General features: G+C 41.9%; 2 protein-coding genes, 1 long non-coding RNA gene and 2 other non-coding genes across 5 annotated transcripts; 3 read left to right on the top strand and 2 right to left on the bottom strand.

The window, feature by feature from the left end:
* The first annotated feature begins 4,152 nt into the window (after window positions 1–4,152).
* LOC134637566 (odorant receptor 131-2-like) lies at window positions 4,153–5,097 on the top strand. The gene has a single exon (XM_063488014.1). It carries the CDS (start codon window positions 4,153–4,155, stop codon window positions 5,095–5,097), a length of 945 nt encoding a protein of 314 aa, XP_063344084.1.
* Window positions 5,098–12,152: 7,055 nt separating this feature from the next.
* LOC134637556 (odorant receptor 131-2-like) lies at window positions 12,153–13,130 on the top strand. The gene has a single exon (XM_063488011.2). It carries the CDS (start codon window positions 12,153–12,155, stop codon window positions 13,128–13,130), a length of 978 nt encoding a protein of 325 aa, XP_063344081.1.
* Window positions 13,131–15,154: 2,024 nt separating this feature from the next.
* On the bottom strand, window positions 15,155–17,283 carry LOC134637738 (uncharacterized). Its single transcript, XR_010095166.1, has 4 exons — window positions 17,146–17,283; window positions 16,261–16,309; window positions 15,902–15,964; window positions 15,155–15,502 (listed from the first exon to the last, which is right to left on the bottom strand). It is a non-coding gene; the product is annotated as an uncharacterized LOC134637738 (long non-coding RNA).
* A 3,228-nt stretch (window positions 17,284–20,511) lies between these two features.
* Window positions 20,512–20,583, bottom strand: trnaw-cca (transfer RNA tryptophan (anticodon CCA)). The gene has a single exon. It is a non-coding gene; the product is annotated as a tRNA-Trp (tRNA).
* Window positions 20,584–21,347: 764 nt separating this feature from the next.
* Window positions 21,348–21,430, top strand: trnas-uga (transfer RNA serine (anticodon UGA)). The gene has a single exon. It is a non-coding gene; the product is annotated as a tRNA-Ser (tRNA).
* Window positions 21,431–21,677: the final 247 nt, after the last annotated feature.

Below are 21,677 nucleotides of genomic sequence, written 5' to 3'. Positions count from 1 at the left end.
TGGGAAAATCTAACAAAAGAATCTGAAACCATAATTCACAGGATGCCATAAAGAGGAACACAGGATTACTTCGCAGAGGAGCACAGACGGACCAGTAACAAGCAGAGGAAAACACGAGGCTTAAATACACACAGGAGCAATCAGGGAATGGGAGACAGGAGGGAAACACAGCTGGGAGAAATCAGAGCTGACGAGACAAGGGAAGCAAAACCAAACACACTACACACAGGACAGGGACTATCAAAGTTAAACAGGAAATACAACAGGTATTCAAATACATGAGCTTAACACTAATACATCAGACATGGGACCAGGGCAGGCACAGAGACACAGAACAGAAGAAGCTCAAAATACAAAACCTGAGAACTAGAAAGTACTAGGACAGAAACCAAAATATTAACAGTGACAACCCTGAAACACAAATAATCAAGAAACACAAATAAAACAGCTACCAAACACTGGATCACCGACCCAGGACCATAACAGACAGTAAAACAAGAGTAATTATACAAAATTTTACATTCCTGAATATAGATTTTTGCTTTTAATTTTCTCATATCTACTGAGAAAAAATAGATCACAGTCTTGGAAAGAGGATTACATTACTTATAGCCATCAAATTGTCATGTGAATCGTGGCCACTTTCCAAGCCACTGGCTGATGAACTTCGCCATCATGGGCAACCTCCTGAACGGTGTTGCCAGCGTTTTTCCACGCGGTCGGGCTTCTGAACTGTTTCTTCACTGCTGCTGGCTCTGCAGTTGGCCTCCCAAACTGACTAATCATGGACTTTTTTGCCGTCGACCCCTGGGTCGACCCCTGGAGCTACATAATTATGGACTTTTGTGCTGCCAACCTACGAGTCATCCTCCAGAGTTTTCTGAGTGTTTACTTTTGTGCCATCGCCCCCTTGGGTCAACCCCCAGATTTGCTTAAATTTGGACTCTTTTGTTGGCGACATCCAGGTCGACGTCCTTAAGCTGGGCTTACACTGTGCGATTTTTTCAGTCGCGTTATTCAGCTTCTGCTCAAACTGCACGAGTGACTCGCAGGGGTTATAAGTTGGTAGGTCACGATGCAGGGTCTCACACTATACGGCCCGATGCTCTGATGCGACCTGAGTGCTCACGCTGTGCCTCTATAAAATGAAGGTTATAACAGAAATTCTGTCGCTCGCTCTCCCTCTGTCTTTCACTCACACAGACACGCACACCACCACCATCAACTTTGCTAAATTACTAATGAAAAACATTGATCAGGCAGCTGTGATTGAGCAGCAATGTAAATCCAACTATTTTCACGGTTGTGGTCGTGATAATTTTGTGAGGCCACATCGAAAAGGCTCGGATGAGTTTGCCAAAGTTCTACAAGTTGAGCCTCCATCGCTTGTGTCCAGATCACACGCTGCACTGCCGTGCTGCTCCGTCTTTTTCACCGACGTTTATGTGTTTGCGCGTGTGCAGTGTGAGACGCTGCGGTGACACCCTCACGACGGTCGTGAGGATTCCTCACGACGCCAAGCGATTGATGATCGGGAGCTGGTCGTGAGGTGTTAATCGCTTCTCGTTACCCCACGTATACAACACGATGCACGACACACGATGAAGGCCAAACTCGGGCCGATCACCAAAACGGTCGCACGACTGAAAAATCGGCTCAAAATGGGCCAAAAATCGCACAGTGTAAGCCCAGCATTCCTCTCTCAGTATCTGCTTTTGGGTCCGAGTGACATTTTCACTCTGTTTACAATTATAAGTACCCGTTAAGAGTTTACACATGTACATCAACATGCTGATTGATACTGCTTTGAATTATATATATATTTATTTATTTATGTTATTACACTAATTGATTGATTAATAAATAAATATGATTAGGATTAAAGACTTCCTAAGTAACCGCACACAGAGGGTTTGAATGGTTACCCACCTCTCCACATTTATCAGTCTCAGCACTGGCTCCCTGTGCCTCCCCACAGGGCTGTTTGCTTAGCCCCTGTTCTATACTCTTTACATACAGCAAATGGGGTCTAGGACAAAATGGGAACAATTGTGTTTTTTTGTATAGACATATTTGTATATAGAAATTTCCCCCTCTGGTGTTCCTGCCAATATATTGAGCCACATGCTTTCATGTGGTAACTGAGGGAGTAGTGTTATTGATATTAAAGCAGGAGCAGGTGTGTGGAGACCTGGAAGAGACCCTTGTGTCAAGGTGAACAGCAGGACTCAAACGCAAGACTCAGAATAGTGCAATTAAAGTGAGTTTATTTACCGTGAGGCACCAGCTTCTACAACATTGAAGGGAAAGGGACTCCAGGTAATCTGGGGAAGAAAAAACACATCCACGCTCCTCTCTTTACAAAGCCAGTCACTCACACATCCCAACTTGAATTCCACACTGACACTTAGTCACAAACAAGAACTCGGAAGAGGTACTTCTAGAAGGAGGTCAGTAGTGCAATCAGCGTTCATGTTGGCAGACCTGGCAGTCATGTCATTGATGTTGTCTACACCGTACGTGTGTCCAGTCCAGCCAGTTCAGTCATTTCAGTTCAGCCAGCTATTTCAGTTCAGCCAGTCCTCCGTTTGATGATCCGCTCATCATAATAAACACCAGCCTTCACCTACCTGTGAGTCCAGCGTTTGGGTCCTCCTTTCCTCGCACCCCCACATGACACCCCTGACATCTTCCTCTTTGATGTCTGTTTAACCTCTGCTCTCTAGAGCCCCGAGGTCTCTTTCTCAGTTCCTTCGGTATTGTAGGCTTTTCACTGGAGCAGAGAATAGGTGTCCTCAGTGCAAGGAGCTGATCATGTGTGTACACAAATCCAGCCATGCAGCCGACTAGGCTTGTCGTCATCAGGAAGAATCTCTGAAAATTAAAACAAAATAATGAAAACTAAACAATAAGATTAAAATATTAAGAGATAAAAAAGAAAACAAGGAAACAGAGACACTAAAAAATCTAAAGAACCTGACAAAGACAGGGAGCTGCAACAACAGGCCACCACCAGGACAGCGCCAACTTGAATTTAGGTTGGCAGGTATCGGGACAGATTAATATATGGATACTGAACCGAACTGGATAAAACTGAACTGATTTGAATTGAAGTATCCTCCCAGCAGAGCCTTGCACTAGTGTCTGGTGAGTCCTTCAAATGAAGACAAAGTCCAGAGAATAGACAGTCCAGAATCTCCTATACAGGAGTCATCTGGGCTCTATTACGAAAACAATGACTTGTAGTAGAGCAAGTAGAACAGAGTGATGGTAAATGGCCTGTATTTGTATAGCGCTTTACTTGGTCCCTAAGGACCCCAAACGCTTTACACATCCAGTCATCCACACATTGGTGATGGTAAGCTACACTGTAGCCACAGCCACCCTGGGGTGCACTGACAGAGGCGAGGCTGCCGGACACTGGCGCCACCGGGCCCTCTAACCACCACCAGTAGACAGCGGGTGAGGTGTCTTGCCCAAGGACACAACGACCGAGACTGTGCGAGCCGGGGCTCGAACCGGCAACCTTCTGATTACAAGGCGAACTCCCAACTCTTGAGCCACGATCGCACGGATATAGTAAGAAAGGATTCAGACTACCCAAAACTTCTACAACACAGTCTCACAACACGATCTCCAGGTGTTCTAACAGTAAAATTGTTCGCTTGTTTGATTGCTTCAAATCGGTCCCATCTGGCAGCTCATTTGCACATTTTGCAAAGCAAACACATTTGCTTTGCCAAAAGGGGCCCTATAAACTGAATATTAGCTCCTCTTGTTGGCCAATATTTTTATTTTTATATATGTGTAGTGTAACAATCCCACAGGTGACTTGTGGAAGAAAAGAGAACAAAAAAGAAAGGGGTAGAAATCTATCAGTTGACAGTGTGAGCATCACATGATGTGACATCACATGACATAACGTCAGTGAGGTGTCTGACAGAGGTCATAAACAGTACATGACCAGATGGCAAAAACTGCAGATCAACTGTAATCATGTGGAAAGAGTATATTATCTGTTAAAGTTCTGCAAGGAAGTATTTTGGCTTCTCTTTCTCTGCTCCAAAGATCAAAATCCCTCAAAGCTAAAACGTTAATTTTGCTGTTCTGCTCTTGTGTGCTAATTTAACATGTTTTTAATGTTTGTTTAACATGTCCTTCACAAATGAAACTCTGACAAATATCACTGTCGGGCAGCAGAATCAGCTGTTTCTGGAGATAGTGTTTTCTTGCACTGTCACAACACTAACATGCTGTATATTTCTTTTTATTAATGCAACCATGTTGTGTACTCTAAGAAGTAAACCCGTGTTTGGTCAAACCTCTCGTTACATTCTTCTCTACAACCTTCTGTTTGCAGATACTCTACAGATGGCACAGAGTCAGGTCATGTTTTTACTGTCTGCTTTTAGAATAACGTTGCTGTATCCGATATGTGGCGTGCTAGTGTCACTTGCCACTCTGTTAACTTTAATCTCTCCTCTCACACTGGTGGCGATGTCTCTGGAGAGATATGTAGCTGTGTGCTACCCACTAAGACACGCTACTATCATCACCGTCAGAAACACAGCGCTGGCTGTTTGTGTGGTTTGGACAATAAGTTTGCTAAATGTTTTCATAGAAGTTGTTCTGATGTTACGTGTCCGATTCCAGGATCTGCTGCACCTTCAGATGGAATATTCCTGTAACAAGGAGAAACTAACTCTTGATCCAATATCTGATCTCTATGCCAAAGCCTTCAGTTATTTTCTGTTTGTTTTAGCTGCAGGTGCATTCATTTTTTCTTATATTGGTGTGACTGTAGTAGCCCAGTCAGCCTCTACAGACAAAGCTTCAGCTGAAAAGGCTCGTAAGACACTGGTGTTACATTTGGTGCAGCTTGGTCTAAGTGTCTCCTCAACTATACATAGCCCAATATTTGTCTTTATTTACAAAACTGTGGACAGTGTTATAGTTGTGCGCATCCGGGTTGTTATTTATCTTTGTATTATCATCCTTCCCAGATGCCTGAGTTCTTTCATCTATGGTCTCAGAGACCATACCATCAGACCTGTCCTCATGCTCAATCTCAGATGTCAGTGGAAACCTTTCCTTTAAATAGTCTCAATTGAAGTCATTCTCGTCACTTAATCAGTGTGATTTCTTGACAGATGCCTATTTATTCAACTTGAGAATCAAGGGGAGGGGTAATTTAGAAAAACAAACAAACATTAAATATGGTGTATGAGTTCATAATAGGCGTGTTAGTTTGTGTCTATGAATTTAGTAGGGTATGCTTGGGTTTACATGATATAAAATTTGTCAGACAGTGGGGAACGATGTAACCTCCAGCCGGACTTTAAGCAAACTTCAAAGAATTGTAGCAGGAACCACTCTGATGTGGTGTCTCCGACTGCTTTGTCCAAAACAGTATATTTGCCATTGAAAATACATAGTGCAAAATCATAGATTAATAAAACACGATAATTTATGCAACTGGCTATGTTTATTAACAGAACATGGAGATTTAATGGCTAAGGTGTTATCTTAAAAACTGAGACAAATATTTCAGAGATATTTAAAGAAAGTTAGCATGCTTACAGCTCAAGGTTATTTAAGTCTGGCATCTCTTTTTTCTTTGGTATGTCCTCAGAGCATTTTTTTTTTTTACTTTAAAATATTTTAAACTATATTTGTTGTGGGGGTTTCTGAAATAAACAAAGATTCCAAATGACACAATAATGGTCAAAAATGTTACTAACCAATACTGTCTTCCCCCTTTACGTTAGCTGTTTTCATCAGGCCAGTGAGTTCTGTGATGGGATATTACTCTATTAACATATTGATTGATTGATTGATTGATTGATTGATTGATTGATTGATTGATTGATGATACTTTATTCATCCCGAGGGAAATTGGTTTAAGGCTGCCAGCTGTGCCAGCACCGTCTTACCCTTCCGACCATACATACATTACACAAACATCACATGGGGAAGACAGGTCAGAGGGGTATAACATGGAAAAGCACAACATGAGGAAAGATAAGGAGAAAAAAATAACTCCCCCCAGACTGAGCTCCAACAGGGAGATCAGTTTGAGAACAGAAAAAAACACCTCTGCACATAGCACACCAAAAAACTCTTAATACACCAAAGAAACACATGACAAGCAACAGGGGTGGGTAAAGGGTGAGAGACAGCCAATGTAGACAGTACATCCGGGCCTGCAGCATAAGCGCTGGTCTCCTTGATCCACCGTCAGCATCGGAGGGGAATAAGCGTCGAAGGCGTTTGGAGGGGGGATGAGTGTATATCTGCATGTGTATATATGTCTGTGTGCGTGTGTGTGTGTATGTGTCCAGAGTTCAGCTGAGACAGTGTCCTTCGCCCTGCCAGGCTAAGTAAACAGTCTTCCAGCCAACCCAGGTGGCCTTGCATAGGATGGGAAGAACAGTCTCAACACAGTCTGTTATCAGGGTGTTGTTGTTCAGCTCCAGCCTTGAGACTGCAGCTGGCGCCAAAGGGGTCTCCACATGAAGTGATGATGGTTTTTACTTTAGTGCGAACAACTCATATGAATTTCAAAGCTGTGTATTGATCGCATATTTTAACAATATCACTTTAGTAATAGTAGTATCACTTTGTCACATAGTTATATGCACGTAGAATAGCATCAAAAATGTATATTTATGCTTTACACCCTGTGACATGGGCCAACATGTAAGAGTTGTGGAATGTCTTTGTCTATGTGTGCATATAAGATGTGAGGGCGGCAGACGTCGTTAGGGACCACTTTCCCGTTTGACCAGAGCGCTTTCTCAATGTTGCAACATGTGATTAAACCAGTTCAAAGACTCTCACCAAGGGTTTGTTTTTTTAAATTTCCATAACAGTACAGTAAAACTCAGCACACATCTGAGAAAGTGATTTTAAATAGAAGTCAGGAATTTTTCATCATTTCTAAAAAGATGCATAATCCAAGTGTCACGGATGCAGGGAAAAAAGAACCTAGATGCGGAGCTTTGGTGAACAGTGGAACAGTGTGTTTATTTACAGTGTCAAAAGGTGCTCCTTTTCAAACTCCCAAGTGCTGCTTCATCTGTGTGATCCCGTGAGCGAATAGTGCGAAAAGTTCTCCTTTCCGTCCCAATTACCTAGGAGAAGTTGAGACCAAATACACGGTTAGCTGACTTCTTAACCAACAATCTCCCACACTTTCAGTTTGCTAACGCTACCGGCTTGGGGTAAGATGGAGGCTGATTAGAAGCAGCTGGCAGAGTAATCAAGCGCCAGTGAGTCGACAGCCGTGCGGACGAGCCTCCAGGGGGGAAAGCGCGCACTTCCCTAAACAATCCCCACAGCTGGGGAAAAGAGAAAAATCTGCAGTAAGTCTCCAGAAGTTGTATTAAAATCTGCAGATGAACTGTAAACTTAGTCTGATACCATGGTAATTATACAGTTTGGTGAAGGCTTATTAACATTAATTGATTTCTACAGTTTTTGGGGATAGGTTAATTGATTCATCCAAATTGCCCATAGGTGTGAATGCGGGAGTGAATGTGAGCGCGAATGGTTGTCTGTCTCTGTGTGTTAGCCCTGCGACAGACTGGCGACCTGTCCAGGGTGTACCCCGCATCTCACCCGCCTCAGCTGGGATAGGCTCCAGCGCCCCCCGTGACCCTGAAAAGGATAAGCGGAAGCAAATGGATGGATGGATGATTTCTACACCATCGTAATGTAACACACGATACTTTACCACTAGAGGATGTAGAGAAAGTTAGGATCTTGGGGCTTACGTTCTCTAGGCATTGACACACAGCTAAAAAAAACAGTCAGACATTTATTTAAAGCAAAACCATAAACAGTCACATAACAATTCACAATAAGGAAATCCAATAGTCCATGTGCGTCAGTCAGTGTACTCAGTTTCATAGTTCAGAGTTCTTTTCAGCCTTTTCAGTTCAGGTGTGTGAAGTGTGTGTGTGTCTGTATAGCATTAATGTACTACCAGGGTAGTACTACCCAGGTTGTTTATCATACTTAAGTTAAGTTAAGTTAAGATAAGATAGGACTTTATTGATCCCACGACGGGGAAATTTTTTTCATTACCTCAGCTCAGGTACAGATATCAGAAGGAAAATACAAAAAGTACAAATAAAATACAAACCTCCAGGCTCGCAGAACTGAGGTACATGGGCATCAACAAAAAGTGTCCTCGTTTCCCAAAAAGCAACAGAATAAAATCTGTAAAACTTTTTTACAACGACTAAGGAAAAATTCCCGGTGAGTTGCTCCAACCAGTATACATGAACTATGTCCGAATTCAGGGGCCGCACGCTTCGGAGTGTGCATTTGTAGACCGATTACATCACAGCAACGCGACGAAGGGTGTCCTAATTCGAAGAGTCCGACAAATGCACCTGTCACTAACCGATCCGTACTGCAAATCCGGTCGGTACCTCATGTGCAAAAGGCTCAGGGAGGCTCAGGTAGGGACTGCCCAGCAGGGTCAGTCAGACCATGACAATATTTGTGGGTGACCCAGACGTTGCCCCTTTCTGCACTTACCAACCGGTGCAGATGTCATTTTAAAGGAATTGAGGGTAATTGTGCAATTATAATTGGTAAATGGATAAACATTCCCCTGCCCAAAAGCCTTCTCCTGCCCATGGTTATCATGCAGACCAAGAGACAGCCCCTGACACTTAATAGCTTTTAATATGAAGGAAGGAAGATCTGTACTCAGTTCTCTACATTACTATCACTTTCCCTGTCCATTCTGCAATTATGGGCTATCGGATTCTGATCCTGAATACAGGTACTTCTTTATCTCAGTAAATCATGTTCAATTCTTCCAAATGACCTTTCCTTATTGAACTGCAAATAAAAGGAATTAGAAATAGCTTTAGAAAAAGATTTTGATTTGGCTTCAAATGCAACATTTCCCACTTCTTTTAAAGTTTTGTTTTCTTGGCTGTTGTGGTGAGAAATCCCTACTTTCTCCAGACAAAATAAGAGCTTCTAACAGAAAATATAATTCCTATTGAAACACAGTGACACGCAAAAGACTGTTTTTCATAGTATTACATAGAATTCTGTGAAAACCTAGTACAGCCTTTGGGCTTCCATGGGAATAAGTAGCAGCTAAGTGCGGCTATTCAAATGCACTTGATTGATTGATCATTAGCAAATGTGAGCACTTCTATAGAAACAAATGTTTTTCACAGTTTGCTGATTTAGAGAACTAAACTGTGTGTTAACAAACTGCCACAATCTTTCCAAGGAAAAGATGTCCAAGTAAATGTATCTCAAGGTCAGACCAAAAACCCAAGAGCTCTAGCTCAGTCTCTAACAAGCGAACCGAGTCTTGTAAATGTTAAAGTTCATGACAGTGCCATTAGAAAAACACTAACCAAGTATGGCTTTTTTGGAAGGGTTACCAGGAAAAAGCCTCGTCACTTTGTATGAACAACCCTAACCAGATGTCAGTGAAGTGGTGGTGTCATGATGATTTGGGCCTATTTTACAGTCACCTTTCAGTCAATGTGTTGAAAATTAACTCCTTTGTAGATCAAAATTGTCTAGAGATCAAATGTGAAGCCATTTGTCTGAGAGCTGAAGCTTGGCTGAAATTAGGTCATGCAATAAGGGTAACACCACCTGGGTCTGGGTGCAGTTTCCCCCTCCAGGGGCAAGGGTACCTAGACCCGGTTCTTAGAGTACGCTTGGGGAGTGTGATTGTGTGTACAGCGTCTCTTTATGTCTGTCTCCACGTTGGTTGAGTGTGGAGTAATTGCATATGAGAGCATGAGGGTGGGAATGGATGTTTGTATTTGAGTGTGCCTGTATGTCTGTGTCTATATGTCAGGTTGGGTATCAGACGCCACCTCTCTGGGGACATCTCAGGCCCTCCAAGGTTTGGAGGCCTATCTCCCCCCACCACTTCCCCTGCCGGTGGCAGACGCCCTCAGACATCGGTGCGTTGGTGGTTCCTTGTGTCCGGGGGTGGGCGTCCGGGTACACACCGGCTCACTCCTTGGTGGCTGCTTATCCGGGCCTGGAACCTGGGGCTCGCTCGGGCCACTTCGGGGGTGGGGTGCCCTCAGCCTCTCGGCCTGGGGCTCGGTCACTCAGGCACAGCTGGCTGCCGGCGGAGCTCACGGGCACGTCACTGCAACCCCCCCTGGCTTCTGCTCCGCGGCTGCTGAGTGATCCCTCATCTGGGACTCTCCTCAGCTCTTTCTGGGACAGTGGCGCGGCTGCCCCTCTGTTGGTCTTCCTTGGTCTCTTGTGTTCTGAGGGCCTCTGGATGTCTGGAGTTTTGATCTCCTCCATACCTGCTTCATGCCCTGGAGGATGGGACTGTGGCCCCCCACACCCTCTAGCAGATCATTACATGAAGGAACCTTTTAAATACAAGCGCGCTCATGCTCACAGGTGTACACACAGGTGATCACACACACAAACTACACCCTTTTCGGCTCCTACCTCAAAGCACACTGTGCGCTGTCGATCTTACGTGCTGCACAATAATGTTTAATATTAAGTATTTAGTGTTATATTCCCATATATCATTGTGATGTTGTTTATTCTATTACTCTCGTTTTCTTCTGCTTGTTTTCTTTTTTCTTTCTCAACAGGTGATCCAGGTGATCGATATATGTATTTTTTGTCTGCTTATTTTGTTGGTTTTTGTTTTTTGCCCTTTGTCCCCGTCCCTCTTCTCCGCTGTTTTTTTTTTCCCCCTCTTTCTTTCTCCCTTTTCTTTTCCCCTGTCCCGTATCTAGCAAGTAAAAATTAAAAAAAAATAAAATAAACAATAAAAGGTAAATCAAATGGACCATTATGGCAAGGCTGGGATGGTCCATTTGGTAAAGTAAATCCGTTGGGCATCTTTCTTCGCCTTTAGACAATAATTCTGATGGCAAAAGAACCAAACGGGACAGGTTTAAAAAAAAAAAAAAAAAAAAAAAAAAAAGGTCATGCAATAAGATAATGATCCAGAACACACCAGCAAATCGAAGGTAGAATGGCTTAAAAACTTAAAATCTCCACGATGTCCCAAAGTGCAAGTTTCAACTCAAATAAAAGGGTTGATTAATTAGATTCTGTGAAAGATTTTTTTTTTTGTGGCTATTTAACGTTTTCATCATCGTTTATTTGTATAGCACTTTAAAAAACGCACCAGGCAGACCAAAGTGCTGAACAACACAAATCAAAAAAACTAGCACAGTTTAAAATACAATAAAATTATTGAGAAAGGTTTCAGTTTCCTACATAGTTAAAAGCCGGGGAATAAAAATAGGTTTTCATTCTGGACTTAAAGACCTGAACTGATGATGCTTGTCTAGTATGGAGGGGAAGGTTATTCCAAAGCATTGGAGCCTGAACTGTGAACGCTCTGTCTCCTCTGAGTTTCATCCGCGACTCAGGGACCGACAGCAACAGCTGCACATTTTCATACGAGACTGGACTTAATCTATCATAAAACAATTTGGCCTCACATGGCAATGAAACTGCCAGCTGAGGCCTAATAGTACGTTTATTTCTGATGCTACAAAAGATTCTAATTATTACACATATTATTAATTAGAACTTGTACTTTTTTTAGATTGTTTTGAGTTGAGCATTTATTTTGTTAACATCACAAAAACAGCAGGTTATTCCTGAGTCACGGCGATAAGTTACCCAGAACCTGACATTAACACTGTAGGGACAGGCTGTCTCCAGACGAAGACTAGCTCACAGAACCTGACAGCTTCTACACAAGTGGATGATCAGCCACATTTAGAAAAAGAAGACCACAAAAATTCTCTTTGAACAACAGATCACTGTCTCAAAATAAGGATTACATCATATAAAATAGTTTAATTGATTTGCTGTACTTACACGTGATGTGAAGTGGGTGTGAGGACCAAGTTCTTAAAATGCACATGAATGTGGACAAACCCTTCAGATGTGTGGAAGTTTCTTATCTGCTCAACCGTGACAAAGGGCATTTTGACATTTGAACTGAAGACTCAATCGGCTCTTTTTTATATGAGTATAAAAATGCTAATGGTTTGTTTTAGACCTTGACTGCTTTTTCTAACAGCTGAAAATGATATTATATATGGATAAAATCCTTAACAGGTATCAGATTTTTAAGGTGGTTCCATAAATTGCTCTTAAACATGTCTTATGGCACTCAATCTCAGGCCAATGTCACTATTCAACAGCAGTACCGAGGGATACTGGAGGTTCTGTTATTTTCTGCTCCAATTACAGCATCCTGCTGTGTGTTTCTTTTAATTAATGGGACCATGCTACACATCTTGAGGAGTAAAGCAGTGTTTCGTGAGACAGCCTGTTATGTTCTTCTTTATAATTTACTTTTTGCAGACACCATACAGATGGTCCTGAGTCAGTTGTTGTACTTACTATCTGTTTGTAGAATCAGACTGACATATCCTGTTTGTGGCTTTCTTGTCATGCTTGCCAATCTCACAACTGGGATCTCTCCTCTCACACTGGTGGTGATGTCTCTGGAGAGATATGTAGCTGTGTGCTACCCACTAAGGCATGCTAGCATCATCACCATCAGGAACACAGCACTAGCGATCATCATAGTCTGGGCCATCAGTTCACTAAATGTTTTTATTCGACTGATTTTGTTGTTAAATTTTCAGTTTGAAGACTTAGAGAGTCTCCAAATGAAAGACTTTTGCTCTAACACTCCTTTGTTACTTGGCCCCATGTCTGATCATTATGACAAAGCTTACACTTGGGTTCTTTTTGTATCTGCTGGTGTTGCAGTTTCTTGCTCTTATATTGGTGTTATGATAGCAGCCAGGTCGGCCTCCACAGATAAAGCTTCAGCCCGTAAGGTTCGTAGCACACTGCTGCTGCACCTGATACAGTTAGGCCTCAGTCTGTCCTCGACTATTTATGACCCTTTGGTTACAGAGATCTCAAAAGTCCTTGACAGAGTAACAATTTTACGCATCTGGAGTATACTTTATGTGTCTATGATCCTTTTCCCCAGATGTTTGAGCCCACTTATCTATGGCATTAGAGACCAAATGATCAGAGGCCTCCTCATGTACCATCTGTGCTGTCGAATAAAAACTCTGAGTAATCCAAGCAACGGCCAATGTCTCAAATTAAGCTAAGAATTGAAGTACAGGGTATTCTGAAATAACACAAGAGAATATAAACAACAGAAGTAACTGTAGAAACATTACGATAATTAGTCTATTATACGACTGCAAATAAATCATAAACAAAGTTGCTTAGTTTGAAACTTCAGTCGTCTCTTCATAGCTCCAGTCGCTGTTCAAACAGACCCAACATAATTTACTGTGTTTGGAGCACTGCAGTCATTGTCCTGTGCTCATGATAGTGATCTGTGATCTCATTTAACTCAAATCAGTGCAAATCATGATTTTAACTTCTGAATGTACAACTGTCACATAGGACACCTGTGATCTACTTTACAAGTGAAATAAAATTGAGCTTTACTTGTCTGGATAATTCGCCAGTCAATGTTTTTTCTTTTTTTCTTTTGCAGCTCAGTTACTATTTGACTTGCAGTTGTTATCTGTACACGTCTAAAAATGGGATGAAAGTGCAGAATTTATGCCTTCTTTATTTGCAGGTATCCTTGAAGATGCCTTCATAAATTGTATATGTTTATAACAGCTTACTTTTGTGTCTCTATTACTCCTAGTGTTAAAAATCTATGTTTTTGTATACGGGACTCTTTCAAAAAAAGAATAGCTCATGCTCTATGAGACAACCTATTTTAATAAAGGACTTAATAATAATCATCATCATCTCAAATTAAATTTCTGCTAGTCGAGCACATTCTGAATCCAACCATATACAGAATACGTCCTGATTAAAAACTGTAAATTATTTTAGGGTACCACAACCACAGCAGTGCTTTTACTATAAGGCTCACCCTAAAGGTCAGACAATGCAATTTATTTTCTTTATACAGTGCCAAATCACAGCAGCAGTTGCATCAAGGTGTTTTATACTGTAAGTTAAAGGGCGTACGCTAATACAATAATAACCCCAGACCCAGGGACAGGAAAGGTGTTTTGTTGGGGGTGAGGAGAGCTCTCATTTCTCGTCTACAGGCATAGTTGTTGATAGAAATAAATTGGAGGCACGGTTTGAAAACTTTGCACTTTAAAAATTTCAAAGAAAAGTATTTTAGTTATATCGAGTAAAACCTATACTCAAAATGAGCAGGCCAAGTGAGAACTTCAATAATTCAGGGAAATGCGATTAGAAAAGTAGCTTTAAGGCTCACACAAGTACTTCCACAAAACAGAAATATAACGAATTTAATGTCCTGTGATGGCCTGAGATTCCTCACAACACTGAACTAGGTAACTTTTTAAGAAAATGGATGAAAAAATGAAAATCTCTAACACAGTCTAAGTCCACTATCCAGGACTACTGGAAAAAAGTAACCATTGTTATGAGAAAAGTGCAGGTTTTATGAAGTCCATTTACCATTTACCAGTTCACATGAGACTTTACACTGTAAAATCTAATTAGTTCCCAGAACTCAAAAAAATTATGGAAACTCGTTGCCTCAAAAAAATTAAGTAAAGCTTAGCTAAAAATGACTAAGTTAGGACAACTTATTTATTTTGAGTACTCTGTACAAGCTCATTTGTTCCCAGAACTCAAAAAAATTGGATCAAGTTTACGTAAGATGACCAAGTTAGGGCAACTTACTCATTTTGAGTACACTGTACAGCCGTGTTAGTTCCCAGAACTCAAAAAAATTATGGAAACTCGTTGCCTCAAAAAAACTAAGTACAGCTTACTTAAGATGACTGTTAGGACAACTTATACATTGCAAGTCTGCAGTATTAAGAATAACTCGATATTTCTGACTTTCTGACAATACTAATTGTTTACCTACTGACAAACACTTCAAGTTCAACTAAATGAAAAAACAATTTGTGGTAACCTGAATATGATTAAAAATAATTAACAACACTTTTTGTAATGATGTTAAAATGAGCCCAACTTTTATTTTCAAACACAACAAAGTACAACAGCCAACATACTGGACACTGTTCTGCTGAATAAAAATGATATTGCCATCACTGTTATAATCTTACAATGAAACAAAGTCTCAGATGTAATTATTCTGAAAATAAGTTTAGGCCTACCACAAGCTTGTTTTGTACTTACATTACTTATATAATCAAAATAAAATATTTATTGTTCTGTCACAAGTGCAGTCTCTAATTTAAACAACACATTTGTTTTTCATTCCAACACAGGAGCTGGAATGTTGTAATATTTTAAGGATGGCTTGTTTCCAGTCCAGGCGTTACTGCCTGAATGACTATCACGGATCGAGGTGATCCAAATGTAGGTGCAGAAGAAAGTCTTTAACTTCCCTTAAGTACAGTGGCAGTGGATGTGGGTTGGAGATGCAATGAGCTTGAACCTGCAGGCGACCATCTTCACTGACCACACCATCTGTGACGGAGGACTCATCTCTCCTGGTGTCCTGCAAGCAAACAATCATATTTTTTGGAACATGAACTTAATTGCTTTCTTAAAACATTTTTTTCTGCATTTGGTATAGAACAGACTCCAATTTAGACAATCTCAGGCTCCCTCCCCACCGGAGAGATGACATTCAATGTCCCAAATTGTCAGTCTGGATAGCCGTGACCACCACGCAACACACAATAATGTCATGAAAGCATCATTTTAAAAAGGGCTATGCAAACATGGCCAATAACTTTCATTCTAATGATGTGCAAAATGATTTGGGCACAAAACAAATTTTGCTGTTAGAAAACTTGCAGACTTCACTATATACAGTGTAGACCCTCTAAACTAAGTTTGGGGGATGTGATCTTTCAAGAAATGCAGACCAAACTGTTGTTGTTTGTTTACTTACACAGCATGTCTTGTAGAATTAACTGGAGTCACAGCAACAGCATAGTGCAGTCATATCTCAAGTCTAATAACAGAAGACAGGAAAAGATCAGTAAAGAACGTCTTGATGCATTCTCAATCATCCAGGAAAGTAAATCTCCAAAAGTTGAATCTGTTCATCTGGACGTTTCTTCCACAAAACGCTACGTCCAGATGAACAGATTCAACTTTTGGAGATCAGTAAAGAAACAACTTCCCCAAACCAAAGCACAAATACAACAATAAGTAAAACAGGCTGATCTAAAGTATGATTAAAGTTCAGCCTGATTAATATAAATGTCACTGACAGTTGCTAATATATTGGAAAACCAAAACACTTACCACTGAGTTGATGTCTTTCTGTCCAACAACAGGAGTGCTGGTCCCGAGCCTCAAAGACAGTAAGAAGCAAGCAGAGGGAGAAAAAACAGAACATATTTCAGAAACTGATTTGATCCTTAATGGCTGTGCAATCATTGTAACATAGAATTTGCTTATGTTGTTAAATAAAGGCTAGATTTGGCATTAATAGATGCCACAGATGTTCAAAAGCTGCCACAAAGCATGAAAAAATAGACGTCTCCGAAAACGTCGGAGCATTTTTGCAAATATGTGATGTCTTGATAAATCGAGCAGACATTTGAAATTTACACAGCTACATTCTCGCCTGAAAATATCTTAAAAGTTTATTTTGTGACCCAGAAAAAGTAATAAGTTTCTTAGCCGCGCTCCTCCGCCATTGCCGCGCTTACAAGTACGCACAGGCTCCGACAACCGGCCGACAAATGCGATCCTCCTTTTCCCCAGACTACCCTTTCTGGGTCACAAAATAACCTTTTAAGATATTTTCAGGCGAGAATGTAGCTGTGTAATGCTCAAATATCTACTTAATTTATCAAAATATCACATATTTGCAAAAGTGCTTCCACGTTTTCGGAGAGCTCTGTTATCCACACCCCACACCTATCCCACCCCTAACGGCTGCACATCCCAAAGAATTTTGTCTGGGCTCTTATCTCACTTATTTATTTCAAACGATCAACAGAAAATTTCACCGACATAGTTTTATGTAAGGTTTTTAAGGCTGTGGTGTTAATTTTTAAGTAACATGAGCCCAGCGGCAGCAGCAATGCTAGGCTAACACTAACTAGCTAGCAAGATTTTAAACCTGGTGCTAAACTAAGAGAAGCCACAAATCAGTTTGAATAAGAGTAAACATTTACTCACCAAGTCAGTGTATCAGGTAAAGATCCACAGCAATGACAACAATAATATCTTGAGCTGAAGCTTCTCCAGGTTTGCTCAACATATTCCATAAAGAATGCACCGTGAACATGCGGACTGATCCGCGAGGGAGGAGGACGGTAGTCACGTGGCATTTTCAAAACACATCTTTCATCCTTCCGCACTGAGAAGCAAAACTTCCAGCTTACTTAGTTTTTCTAAGTTAAGACAACTCAAATTAATCGAGTTTATCAGCGTTTATGCATAAAAAGTACTGGTAACTTATTTAAATTGAGTTCTAATAACAAATTGATAAAAATTGAGTTCAGCCTATTTAATATTTTTAATTAAACACAATATTACATTTTACAGTGTATGACCTCTGGAACTCAAAAAGGAGGACGCCCAGACACACCAAAGCATGAATTTGTTAGGCAGAAATATTAACAACGTGTGACAAATAAGTCACATAAACTTCACAGGCATACAGTTTACAGCTCTGAAATGTACGTCGATACATGCACATGTATTTCTTCTTCAGTCACCCTTTTTAACCCACTGTGTTTCTACACCTCTCTGCATTGAATCATCACTTATTATTCATCTCTGGCTTTCTTCCACAGCGTGTCTTTGTCCTGTCTTCATCCACTCAACCCTGGCAGATGGCCGCCCCTCCCTGAGCCCAGTCCAGCTGGAGGTTACTTCCTGTTTTTCCTTCCCACTATCACTAAAGCACTTGCTCAAAGCAGGTCATTTGATTGTTGGCAGTGGCGGTCCTAGCCTGTTTGGCGCCCTGGGCGAACAGTCCCTCTGCCCCCCTCCCACCACCACCACCACAGAGGTTTTCACTATCCCTACTAATTAATGTTATCTTGTTGTATCTCTGTTGTGCTCAGTGCTATCCTCTATGCTGTTGCATGCTGGGGCAGCAGGCTGAGGGTCACAGATGCCAACAGACTAAATAAACTGATCCACAAGGCCAGTAATGTTGTGGGGATGGAGCTGGACTCCGTTAAGGTGGTGTCTGAGATGTTGTACAAGATAAGGACAATCTGTCACGGCCAGACAGTCCTCACCGGTCACTTTGCCAATTTTGGTTGTGTTTGTGTGCACTTTGTGGTTTTCTCCTCTCCATCCTGTGCGTGTGTGTTTTTATGTGGGAACATGTACTTCCGGAAGCCATGGCACGGAACGGCAGCTAACCAGGGGGGAGTGTCCCAAGCTGGAATCGCCGCACCTGTGCTTAATCACTTCGCCAGCTGCTACTAATCCGAAGCAGACCTATTTAACGGTGCGGTCGGGTCACAGCCAACGCTGGAACGTTGACCTAAACCGGATAGCGCAGCTGCGATTTAGTGTACCCAGTTTGTGAACGAGAGAGAACGATTCAGGTACCGTGCGTGTGTTTTTCTTGTCTGCCTCCAGGATCCAGGGAACGGAGGAGGAGCGGACAAAAGAGGAAATTGTTTTGGATTATCACTGCACTGTCACCGCGGGGAGGAGTCACCTTATCACTGCACTGCCCTTTGGATTACAAACTCGAACTGTTGCCTTTATTTTTCACTGTAAATAAATTCACCGTCACTCTGTAAGGAGTCTCATTCACCATAACAGAACGTTCCAGCCAAATGGACTCAGCGGACTCATCACCTTTGCGGCGCGAGCTGTCGTTCCAGGCGGAGCTGCTAGGATGCCATGAGAAAATGTTACACCACTTCTCCAAGGAGCAATCGGCGCTAACCCAGGCTGCCCCCCTCACCTCCTCCGCCACAGCGTGAACATACATTGCCTGTTTCGGAGAAATTTTCTGGAGAATTAGATAAAAGTAGAGGTTTTTTAACGCAGTGTGCCTTCATCTTTAGGCAGCAGCCTCAGGCTTATGCCACTGACTGTTCCAAGATAACCTTGATGGTAGAGCTTATGACAGCACTACAGTCTCCACTGTGTGAGATCCCTTTCCTGCAGCACCGCTGACATTTTCAGGTTGTTGTGGTGGGTCCAGCTGCTGCAGCGTTTGGTCAGGGTATACTGTGTATAGTGCTGGCGGAGCGCTGCTGACTTCGACTGAGAAAATTGTCGGGCAGTGGAAGGAATACTTCGAGGACCTCCTTAATCCCACTGACACGCCTTCCGAGGAGGAAGCAGAGTCTGGGGATGAGGGGGATGGCCCGCCAATTTCCGGAGGTGAGGTCACTGAGGCAGTTAAACAACTCCTTGGTGGCAGAGCCCCTGGTGTGGATGAGGTCCGCCCCATGTTCCTGAATGCTCTGGACCTTGTAGGGCTGTCCTGTCCAGTCTGTCCAGTCTACATGTGTTTTGTGGACTTGGAGAAGGCATTCGACCGTGTCCCTCTGGGTGTCCTGTGGGAGGTGCTGCGGGAGTATGGGGTGTCTGGCCCATTGCTACGGGCCATTCGATTCCTATATAACCGTTGCAAGAGCTTGGTTCACATTGCCGGCAATAAGTCAGAAAACTAAGTGATTATAATGGAGTATTAAATAAATTAATGTTTAAAAGACTGCCTTGGTTTTTACTTTCTCAGTTCTGGTGGTATTTAAGGGTATGAGAGCAATTAAAGAATAAACAGTCTTTCAGGAATGATGTATCTATTTTCTAGAGAGGTGATGTCACACCTGTTCATCTCTAATGTGAAACATAAACTGCTCCAGTTAGTTCTGCTGCATAATTTAGTTTTCCCTCTCACTGGCCTTTTTCAAAGTTTATCTCAGACAATTTGTACCAAAGTGAGGTAAGATTAATATACAATTATTTGTTAGAAGGCACGAGTTTCTGGCTCAGTATGGTGAAGAAAAAACTCAGCTGATGTTCTTTTGCTGTTGTGATTATTGTTATTATAAAGATGAGGAAAATGACAGATTGACCATAATTTTGACTGGAACTGTATGTTTTTAAAACAGGATTTAGTAGAAGCTTATGTAACGATTGGATTTTACCTGTTACACCATTAAATACATCGTAAATTCATAAATAAAATACTAGATTAACAAACACACCTACCTGTATCATATAAAACCAGATATCTATTTCTATGTCAGAGTTATATAAATACTTTTAAAAAGAAAATGAAACATGCTGTAAGCTCACCTCTGGGCCTGTAGCTCCACCTGCCTGCAGTCACCTCTAACTGCTGCTGTTGTGGCCGAGATGTCACGAAAAAGAAGCAAAAACATGAGATATGTGTCCCAATGACTAATTAAGCAAATATGATATACAATGATGAGAACACTAAAAGCCAGCTCTTTGCAGGTTATAGACATGGACATGAATGCCACAAGCAAAATCTTCCTATTCAAAGCAAAAAAAAGAGATGGACATGCCTGTGGTACTCGCACTGTAGAAACATTCAGGCGACCTTAACGTGATTTGAACACGCAACCTTCTGATCTGGAGTCAGACGCGCTACCATTGCGCCACAAGGTCGCACAAACCTGCCCCTCTGCCCAAAACATCTGAAAATCTCTGCAAAGCCAGTCCATCTTCTTTCCACACAAGCAATTTTTCAGCAACTGGAGTGTGTTCAAACTTGTGAATGCAATGAAGTTGTGTCAAAGACGCATGTCATTTCAAACCATGCATGTCAACATGCACACATAGAATCTCTCTTTATACTTGAAAGGTTCTCCTCTTTGAGAAAAGAATACAAATTGAGGTTTGAAGTGCGCTTGCAGTAGTCAATCAAAAGCCTAACAAAGTGTCTTTCATTCAGTGCTCACGCTCTGATGAGCTCTGCAAGCCAGCTAGACGAATTCTTAACGATGCATATTTGTTACTGATGCTTGTCAGACAAAGACAAAGTCCTTGGACAGTGTCTAAAAATAAAAGACCTTACTCTCACACACACCTGAGAAGTGATTGCTCAGAAGGGAGTGCTTTTGTACGTGATGATCTCCTGTCTCAAACAGAACCTGCTCTGGAGAGGCTCCTTGCACCGTCTGCACCAAAATGCTATACATGGGGTAGGAGACCAGTGCTGTCAGCCTTGAATGAAATCTTACCTGACTAAAAGACCTTACACTTCACACACAACACAATCAATGGTCTCTTCAACGACTGTTAATGGTATTTACCAGAGAAGTGACTTCTGAGTAGGGAGTGCTCTGGTATGTGATGATCTCCAAAAGAACCAGCGCTGTTGGAGCAGGCGTCTCTCACCACAGTCCAAAAGGTGTAGGTCTGCTGGAGGAGCTGTGATGGCCGAGAGGTTAAGGCGTTGGATTTGAAATCTAATGGGGGTTTCCCCGCGCAGGTTCGAGCCCTGCTCACAACGAAAGCCCATTATGGGACCTTCCTTTTCGGCTAAGATAAGGTCGCAATTAGTCGGAGGAGCTCATATACAAAAGTTGGTAACGGTGCCCTGGAGCTTTGAGTGACTGACAATTCAAAAATCACCAGTTCACACCACTGTACTTAAATGCTAATCATTCCTTTACAAAATCTACATGTTTCCAAGGAGAGTCCCTCTTCTTCTCTCCAGGCTTTATGAACAATAACGGTCAGAGATGTCGATCAGTGGT

This window comes from Pelmatolapia mariae, linkage group LG10_11 (genome assembly GCF_036321145.2).
Source record: "Pelmatolapia mariae isolate MD_Pm_ZW linkage group LG10_11, Pm_UMD_F_2, whole genome shotgun sequence".
NCBI lineage: Eukaryota > Metazoa > Chordata > Actinopteri > Cichliformes > Cichlidae > Pelmatolapia > Pelmatolapia mariae.
The sequence above is the reverse complement of the archived record's forward strand: the minus strand, read 5'-3'. Positions and strand labels throughout refer to the sequence as shown.